This window comes from Gouania willdenowi, chromosome 7 (assembly GCF_900634775.1).
Source record: "Gouania willdenowi chromosome 7, fGouWil2.1, whole genome shotgun sequence".
NCBI lineage: Eukaryota > Metazoa > Chordata > Actinopteri > Blenniiformes > Gobiesocidae > Gouania > Gouania willdenowi.
Genome location: NC_041050.1, coordinates 25,336,197 through 25,346,294, shown reverse-complemented (window position 1 = coordinate 25,346,294; position 10,098 = coordinate 25,336,197). Strand labels below are relative to the sequence as shown.

Sequence of the window (10,098 nt, the reverse complement as noted above, 5' to 3'; positions counted from 1 at the left end):
TATTTTACACAGTTGACATTTCTGCCTTTTATTATTGGTTACATGCAGTTTTTTGTAAAAGCAGCATTTTTAAAAAATCAACAATATACATTAGAAAATAAAAATGAGAGGTACTGAGCCACACTGGGTTAGTTACTCTACGTGGAAATCCAAATGGATCACAACATGAAACGCAGCCCGACTCTTCCTTCATGACAGTGACCGGTTGGTTATCTGATGTGTTCTGATTGGACAGTCAGGTCGTTAGATCAGATCCACAGGAGACGTCAATGACAAACAAAATGATTGTGATGTGATGCATTTTACTTTAATGACATTTTTTACCAAGCCTCGACATTAACGATGCTCCGTATGATGAGTATCATAAAAAGTGGAACCCCTGAGGGCTGTTCGTTTGGTGACATTAGACTCAACTTCTGCTACAAATCCAAATATTCTTTGCACATAACGGCATTTTGTAAACAGTATATATGTGACGCATATCAGCTTTTATTAAACATTTCCAAAAAAGACTTGGGAGCTTGTGTGTGACTGCAGGTGAAAACCTGACGACCATCAATGCAGCTCATTATAATCCACGTTTGTGTGAATAAGTAAGCAGTCGCTAACATGTCCACATGTTAACTACACGACTGTAGCTTGTTGCTCTTCTATCCAAAGCACGAGCTAGCTTAACAACACCTGAAACAGACGAGCATTAGCAACAAACTAATGAAGAATTAGCATATGCAGCGTGAGCTCCATGTAGACGTTCCCTTTCGGTTGACTGATAAAAACAGGTGTGCTGTGCTATCTGCAACAGATCCTATATTGTTTTGTTATTTTCTAGGATTTTGGAGTCTAACTGGTTTTGAACTTGGCAGACGAGGGGTCGATACATAGAACCAGATCCTTTTGAAGGCGTTTCACTGATATCTTCACTAGTGTTACTTTCTATTAGGTAAAAACTTTAGGTGGGAGTCAATGGTTGTGATGATTCTGATGGTTTTAAAAAAATCTAAAATCTTTCAATTTGGACTTTGATTCGTGAACTAAATGCACTAAAGTCACTTCATATGTAGCCATAAACACTGACAATACAACCAGATCTGTGCCTGTATTCACAAAGCATCCTAAGGCTTAAAGTAGCTCTTAGTGACATCACTCTGAGAAAAATCCTCAAATGTAATGATTTTTCTTACAATTTCTTAGGCCCTAAGAGAGCTCCTAAGGTGAAAAAGGAGGTGAGGAGGACTTGTAACAAACCTGAAAGTGTCGCAAACAGACAGAGGAAGGACATATATTCTCTGTATGTTTAACAACAGTGATTTTATAACACGCTACTGGCTTATATTTATTATTATTATAGTGTTTTTGGTTTGTTTTTTCACACCATCCACCAAGTAACATTCCTGCTTGGAATTTTTAGACTAAGTTAAGAGCTCTCAGAGTAGTCTCTGAGAAGCTTTGTGAATACTGGTTTCAGTTGAACTAATGTGAAGTTTAGATCCATCCCTGACTCACTCCAAGATGCAGCTCTTGGCTTTATTAGTAGAAAAACTACAGGACGTCAACGTCTGCAAAGCCCATCACTGAACGCACACGTCTAATGCTCCTGAAACAAGATCACAGACAATTGGAGACGCGTGGTGTGACTAATGTGGAATTTCTTTTTTCCCAGTATGGATTTAAGTTCCCAGATAAACAGTCAACAGGAGGTGAGGATCAGAGATGTGAAGAGAAATAAAGGCACGTGTCAGATCTGAAAGGATTTCCACATCTATCAACAAGTCCATATGGATCCATAAAGGATCCCAATCAATGAACCCCTGGAACCGTACGACCACTCCCACTGGGAGGAACTTATCAACAGTGAGTGTTTAACAGTGAGTGTGTGTGTGTGTGTGAACAGAAAATTCAGTGAAACGTTTGGATGAGGTCAGTGTCATCAGCCTTGGAGAACACCTGAACAGCTCAGCGTTAGGACAGCGCCACACCCCGGCTCTCAGAACAACGGGAAAGTTCTTTGATTCCCGTCAAGCACGAGAACATCTCACCCTGCTCCCCGGAGGAGGCTCCGCCCACTTTCTCTGATGCTCTGACTCTTAGTGTCTAAGAGAGCGAGAAGTTGCTGTTTGGGGTCAGGCTTGCTCCACCCGTCACCAAGTTATGGAGCAGTTTGCGTCGACCAGCCTGGTAGTCCTCCTCGTCCACGTTGACTAGCAGTTTGATGGCCTCGTGGCCCACAGCCTGTTTTAGAGATTCTGTGATGAAAACCCCTTTGAGGGCCTCTAACAAAGACCCATTGATGTAGTCTCTCCAGAAAGCATCCAAGTAGGTGAGCTCAGAGAACTTGATGTCACAGATGATGGAGCCCAAGTCTCGTGACTTCAGAATAGTGTTTGCCTGGTTGAAACGTTCAAACTGTCGCTCAACTGCTTCCTGTTTGTTGGAGAACACATTCCCCTGAAGTGCTGACTCATGCTGGCAGTACTCCGCACGAACACGGAGGCGAATATCTGAAAGTAAAGCACACATTCATGTCAGATGGAGCATCAATCTCAGGTGGTTTTAGCATTGTGCAGGACGGATGACCGCTTCATACCAAACACCTGTTAGTTTTTCTATTCGTGTAATTTTAGTGATAGTGAAGCAGTGGAACGTTGTTTGAGAGTCGTCTATTGTGCAGTTGCACTAAGCAAGCACGACTCGGGTTGTCCAACCTGGCAAGCCTATGTCAGACTAGTTTGGTTCGCTAAGCAAGTCCACCAGCTCCTGTTAATGTTTAACTAGGGTTGGGAGTTAGCCTGGTGATGAACCACTAGTTGGTAGCTTCGCATAATTAACCCTCTGAGAACTGCTAATCGTTACGGTTCGACAGAACCTAAATTTGCATTTGTGCTCATTCTGAGGGGTATTCCATAAAGCGGGTTATGTTAAAACTCTGAGACTGTTCGGGCTCAAATGAGGAAAAATCTGAGTATCCCATTCCTAAATGCGAGGTATTTTCTTCTCCGAGTCTGGTACCATGGTAACATTGAGGTCGAGTTAAGAGTTAACACGAGTTAAGACTCCGTCTTTAGGAGCGTAGGGTCGGGGGTTTGATCCCAGGCAGTTTCTTTTTTTTTTTTTATGACGTCGACATGACTAGCGACTATATTACATTAAAAATCAATATAAATGATGCAATGTCAAGCTGCCTTTACTGTCATTATAGCTACTGTAGAGGGAGGGCTCTCTATGCAGCATCCCTCTGCTGCTGCCACGGCTCCTCAAACACATTTTATTAATATTACTAAAAAACGGTCGTCACGTCCCTGGTGCGATGAAGTGATGAAGCGACCAAAAAGCGTGACAAATCACGGGCCATTTAAAAGACTATAGACAGAGGCTGTAGTTCCTCACCTGCAGCGGGTCCAGGTTCAATTCCCGGCCTGGGACCCTTTCCTGCTTGTCATTCCCTGCTCTCTCTGCCCCCCTTCCTGTCAAGCAACTGTCATATAAAGGCCACTAGAGCCAAAAAAAATCCTTTAAAAAAAAAAAAAAAAAAGAACTGGCTCATATTCCACAAACACTGGCTTATTTCACCCATCGGGGTGAATAAATCACTCTTCCGGGTGGTTGCCATGGCAGCTCAAGTAATCTCTGCTCTATTGATGATGGCTTTTTATTGCGCACGTAAGTAACCCAAAGTTTATATACTCAGGATTGATTGACCCACTTCATACCAACTATAATGAAATCCAATACCCAGAGTTTATGGATAGACTCAGAGTTTGTTGAACCTCTTATGGAATACACCCCTGATTTCATTTATTAGAGTATCTTCAAATACTTTATATCCCTAGAATTCTTACAACCTAAGCTAAAGGTTAAACATAAAAATAAACCACAAACAAAAATCGGAAATGTTTTTATCACTATTTAGTAAACAAACACACAAAACATATTGATCCAAAAAATTTCTAAAAGTAGAAAATTAGGCAATTCCTTTGTGAACAATCCTGATATGAACAATTGACCTATTTTACTTTTTCAGATATGATATTTTTTATGAACAAAGTGCAGATGTTTCATCACTACTGCTGAACCAAAACAAACTGAATATAGAAACCTGAACAAAGTGAAAAAATGTACTTTATAATAATTCGCACATCATTAGTAAAGCTCTGCTGCTTCATGCCCCGGTGAAGCCTGTTTTGTTTGCCGAGGTCCGTGTGTGTGTGTCATTTGACAATATTAAACTGAATCCTGTAAATAGCAATACATACGTCCTATGGGCGCTGCACTAGTTCTCTAATTTAGAAAAGCAAAAATTTTCCAGTCATGCTTTGGAAAAACAAATAAAATCATAACTAGAAACCTTTGTTTAGAAAAACAGAGTGATTTAAAATTCTTGGTCATATCGCCACTTACTAGGGATGTAATGATTAATCGTAAGGCAGTTAAAAATCGATTCATAGGTATCACTGTTCACATTGAACATTGTTCACCGTTTACTGTGAAAATTGAATCGCAGTACTTTTTTTAAGTCACGTTTTTCTATTAGCTCTGTCCGCTAGCATAGCATCTCTTCTTCACTGCGAGCTTAGCTGCATGCCAACCGACCACTGGGTTACCAGCGCCCTCTGCTGGTCTAAACAAATATCTGACCTAAATACAGTGCAATGACTGTTTTTTTTGGTCCAATTGTTAAGGCACAAAATACATTTTCAGTTGCACTTTTAAAAAGAAAAAGAACTATTATGCAGTTTTTTGTTTATTATAGAACCAGAATTTAAATTAATAGGCTTCTTCTTCATTGGTATTATTCCTTTATTTCATTCAGGATTTATGTTTAGTTAAATTGCATTGTTTTTAATAGTTTATCAAGGGATTATTTTGACAATGAAAAATAAAAGGAAAATAGTAGAGTTTTTTATAGTTTTGAACCGAAAAAAAATAAAGGAATATTTTTTAGTCATATGGCTACAGTCCAATTTTGTCAAATAAATCGTGAGAGTATCGTGAATCGAATCGTATCGGGAGTTGAGTGAATCGTTACATCCCTACCACTTACCACATGTCTGCTTCTCTCTGCACTCTACCGAGGAGTGACTTCTCTTCCGTTTGCGGTTCTGAGCAGCAGAGGTTGACTTTGGTCGCTGAGGGGCCACATGTGATCCAGATGAGGAACAAGAGAGGACCGGCTGTGGACCTCCTGCAAAATATACATGTCTGTCAGTTTGATGTTCTTCTTAAACCAAACCTCTTCTCTCTTTGGACACCTGATCTGCTTTTTTAACAAAGCTTGTCTTTAACAGATTCACACAGTTTGACCATTAAGACCCTTAATATTCAAATTGAATGAATGGAAGGCTGGAGATTCACCAGGAATCCTCAAATGTGATCAGCTTAAAGTGAAGCATTAGAAGTAATCCTTGTTTTTGAGGAAATAGTGCAAGACAGGGTTGGGGTCAATTACATTTTTAAATTACAATTACGTCTTCAATTACAACTCAACTATGATTAAGTTCACCAGCTTTTTTCCCCAATTACAAATAAATTTACATTGATTTTCCTCCTGAAATAAATTACAATTACATTTTCAATTACAATTAATCACATTTAGTAAATCTTGAATAAATAGGCCCATAAAACCTAACCTTCCTCCTGTGTTAGCTTTCTGTTAGCATCTCATTTGATAATGGGTCAGTTTTTACCCATGTCTTAAATCAGCTGTAAAATACGCTAAAATATCATATATCATCTCATTTGTTTCTCATCGGTTGGTTACCTTGTTAGGCTTCATTATCCATGAAAATATTGATATTAATATTTTTGGTGTGGGCATCTGAGCCTTTTCTCCGACGCTTAATACGAACTGACTGGTAAAAAAAAAAAAAAAATGAAACATTTTAATTGTTTACTAAATAAGCTTATATGTAAGCCATAGAACAGTTACAGGGTTCCCCATTTTAGTGTTTAATCAAATTGTAAATGACAGTTTTTATAAAATGTTCATGACAATTAAAAAGTCAATTATCTGAACTCAATTACAACACATTTTTTCAATGATTATGTCATGGTTGTAATTAATTACCAATTATGCAATTACAATTATAATTGACCCCAACCCTGGTGCAAGAAAAATCGAATCTGCTACAATAACAAGGTGATGGTGATCTCAGACAGGCACAGCCTTGGTTCAGGATCAGGATTCTGTAACGTTACAAGCACTTGATGCCAGTATTTGATGGGCTCAGAGCAGAGCAGGTCCCAGTGAGAACATGCTTACTTTCATTTGCTGTCCATCACACACTCTCTCACAGACCTGTCTTTCTATTAGGTGTAGTGTCATTGTCGTGCACAGTTCCTCGAGGTGAAATGTACCGCACTGTCGTTTCTTCCAGGTACTTGTCAACAGGATCTGGGCAAACTGAGAACAGCATGTTTTATGTGCAGTCACAGAAGGATTCATGCAAAGACAAACATCAACGTTTCAAAGGTCGTTATGGCTGAGCTGATCACCGTCTTTTAACCAATCTAAGCTTGGAAGGACTTAAGAACTCTGTGATCACAGAAAACACAGAATTCACATTCTGAAATGGAAAAAAGCAATCTGATTTGAGTTTTTTCTTCTAAATCCGGTCTCAGTGACACAGAAATACCTCACATATGTTTTAGGACAAAAATCACACATTTACAGGAAAACATGTGTCTGTAATAAACACAAGTATGATAAACATTTTAATTTCACTCAAAACCTTGTGGTTATTAATCACGGCTGCTCTGAAATTGCAAAATGAAATTCAAATTGCTCAATGACACAGACTACACCCTGACATGCATGCTTTGTACCATATCACACATTTTTATACAAATTTTTCTTTGTAACGAGTGGATGATGTTTTGAGGACAAATGGCACTGCACATCACCCAAAAAGTTTGGCGGTGGGAACATCATGGTGTGGGGCTGTTTTTCAGCATACGGTACTGGCAAATTTCATATAAATGAAGTATGGATGAATGGAAAAATGTACCAAGATATTCTTGATGAAAATATGCTGTCATCCACTAGGATGATGAAGATGAAACGAGGGTGGACAGTTCAGCAAAGACAACCCAACACACAGCCAAGGAAAGTCTCAACTGGTTTCAGAGAAAGAAAATAAAGCTGCTAGAATAGCCCATACAATCACCTGACTCGAATGATGAATCCAATTGAAAATCTATGGAAAAAACGAATGATCCGAGTTCACCGAAGAGGCCCATGGAATTTTTCATTTCAGTAAACGTGTTTAATACTTTTTCCCCTGTGTCATTTCACATTGTTACACAAATTCATTTATGACAATCTATGGTTAACTTTCTTTGCATGTGTTGATTACATGGACCGTTACCAACATCTGATGAAAATGTCATGCCAATAGCACCTTTAGAAATATATTTACTGAGAAAAATGGTGACTTGTTCAATACTTATTTTACCCGCTGTAAATTTTACTTACCAGCCTGACGCTTTTTCAAGGTGACGTAAGGCAAAAGATCGTGGCGGGTGATTATTCTTAAAAGTTGAAGAACGTGACGGAAATTGGTTTCATCACAGCGTCCCTGGCGCTCCAGAGCTAGTAGGAAATCTTTCCCACTCCTGATGCCGCCGCGCTCGTATTCGTCAATCACATCGACAAACAGAAAAGACAGCACCCGCACGTCCCGGTGTGTCAACTGAGCTCCAACAATGTCAAACATGCGGTGGAGAGAGTACAGGCCGTGGGAGTTATCCACAGCTTCCTCTGGCCATGAATCACAGCCAGTGTCTCTTCTGGACAGGCTGGAGTTCGAGGAGGAGGTGGAGGAGTCGGAAGAGGAGGTACTGTGGGCCACATTGCAGCAGGAAGTTGCCATAGCTGAGCAACCGGGCCTGTTGGTCACACGGCCGTGGTCATTGTTGCTACTTTGACTCGATTCCTGGTGGTTAGCGTGAAAGTGACGCGGGACCTGCTGTGCAGATGAACTGTGAGCGAGCTGAGGAGGAAGAGCAGGGAGTGGAGCTTGTTGTGATGTCATCTCAGGCAGAGACTCGACAGGGGACGGGGTTGGTCCCTGAGCACAGAGAGAGACCATGTCATGTACACAAAGTTCACAGAATGCAGAATTACAATCAACGTTACAGAGAACTATAGCAACAAGAAGTCCCATATTTATATCTTGTCGATGCATTGAAGAGCATTCAGGTCAGTGTCATAGTGGCCCATAACAATCACAACAATTCAGTGTCTTGACAACATGTTTTGATCGTTTGACTCGACAGGGATTACTTAGTATTTGTCTAGAAAGAAACCTCTTCGTTTCAGCATTAGCCCATTGTGTCATTACCTAAAACAGTTCAAGAATGTAAGTAAAACTAAAACAAGTATCTTACATTTCATTTGTTTTTTTCCCCACCAAAATACAAGAGCGTTTTAGGACCATGGTGTAATCTCTATGACTTTCAGAATAAAATTGTAATAAGAGATAAATAGTTGTAATATCAAAAGATAACAACTTGTAATATTATAATATTAAATCGTAATATGAGAATAAATCGTAATAAGAGACTAAAGTCGTGATATTACGAGGTAAAAACTTCCAATAATATAAAAATAAATAGTAATATTACGTGATTTTTTTCTCCAAAAAAAAAAAAATCACTACTTTAATTGTTGCATGATGACTTGTTTCTTATGACTTTATTCTCACATTGTTATGAGGTTTAAACCTCACAACATTGCTCCTTTAATTTATTTACACTTTATTCTCGAATACAGTTTGTCTTTCTCTGTCAATGTAACCATAAAACGCAGTTTTACCCAAATTAACCTGGATCGCAGTGTAAATATTACTGAAACCTTCTGCATGAGTGTCAGACAGTGGTGTCTGTCTAGTGAAAGCCCGATTTCGGGTCTTGGCATATTTCTTCTGTTTTAAGACTTTTGGTCACACTTACACGTTGTATATTCACAGATTAGTTGAACAAACGTACCATGTAATGTTTAAATACTGTTAGGTCTGTGGAAGGCTAGCGGTTTGAAGGTGGAGCTGCTGTGTGGCTCTCTCTGTACAGTGGAGCTGTACCAGATGGACTCTGCTGCTACGTTCCGGGTCAGGCTATACAGAAACGCTGGTTGACGGTACCTGAGCTCGTGTTCGTGTTTCACACGATCTCCACGGTCAGAGCTGATCGGATTGAGCGCACACAGAGCCGGGTTCATAGGCTGTGCTCCGCGGAGAGGGACCATGGAAAATACAGAACAGCAGCCGTCCTCCTGATGCTAAAATGAAAGAACTTCCGGTTCACGGAACTGTTAACTTCCGGGGCAGCATCCAGCGACACGCTGCTCAGTGCATTTGAGTAAAACACAATAATAATAACATGTGAATTACTCTAATTTCTATTTCATGAAACTAGTGACGTCAAATTCCTGCTAAAGTGTCATCACCTAAAATACTTTTTTAAAAAAGTACTTAAAAATGGTATATAAATAATTTAACTCACACTATGTAATTTAATTAAATGGAACAACAGGATTGTGCTACAGAAAATAATGTCTTTATTCATTAAAAACTATGGAAAGGCCAATATTTTAAATGGTCTATGTGTTCGAATTTGATATTTACAGATCGGTTTTTTTAACCAACGTGTATGTAGAAATTAGATTGTCTTCCCCCCCCCAAAAAAACTACATGTCTTTCACCACAGGATGTCACTGTATCCTCACAAATAGAATTTATCCACACAGCTCAAAAGGAGTTTATCGCCCCTTCACCTTTTTGTTTTAGAATACTAACTCAAGCGTCATTATTTTCATATGATTGTATTAGAATGCTGCATGCCTTATTAGAAGGGCACCTGCACTTGTTTTTATGAATGAGAATACCCGAGTATTCTCATTAATGAAGAAGAACAAGGGATACAAAGATTTGCTGATATGCTGTAACATTTAAATAATGATATTATTTAAAGCATTTATACAACATTGAAAGGTGGGAATATGTGTTTTAACATTTTTCAAGTGTATTTTAAGAAATTATTCTTCATCAATTTTCCAAAAACTCAATTTAACGAGTTTTTCTTTGAAAATAATAATAATAATACTAG

General features: G+C 39.0%; 1 protein-coding gene across 2 annotated transcripts; it reads right to left on the bottom strand.

Annotated features, from left to right (window-relative positions):
* Window positions 1-9,286, bottom strand: dedd (death effector domain containing). 2 transcript variants are annotated; one of them, XM_028454214.1, is made up of 5 exons: window positions 8,983-9,286; window positions 7,469-8,063; window positions 6,293-6,397; window positions 5,039-5,179; window positions 1-2,498 (listed from the first exon to the last, which is right to left on the bottom strand). In XM_028454214.1, the coding sequence occupies exons 1-5, from the start codon at window positions 8,983-8,985 to the stop codon at window positions 2,092-2,094; spliced, it is 1,251 nt and encodes a 416-aa protein (XP_028310015.1). In that variant the 5' UTR covers window positions 8,986-9,286; the 3' UTR covers window positions 1-2,091. The 2 variants fall into 2 exon arrangements, with proteins under 2 accessions (XP_028310015.1, XP_028310016.1); XM_028454215.1 differs by having other exon boundaries at window positions 9,135-9,286.
* Between the last annotated feature and the right edge of the window lie 812 nt (window positions 9,287-10,098).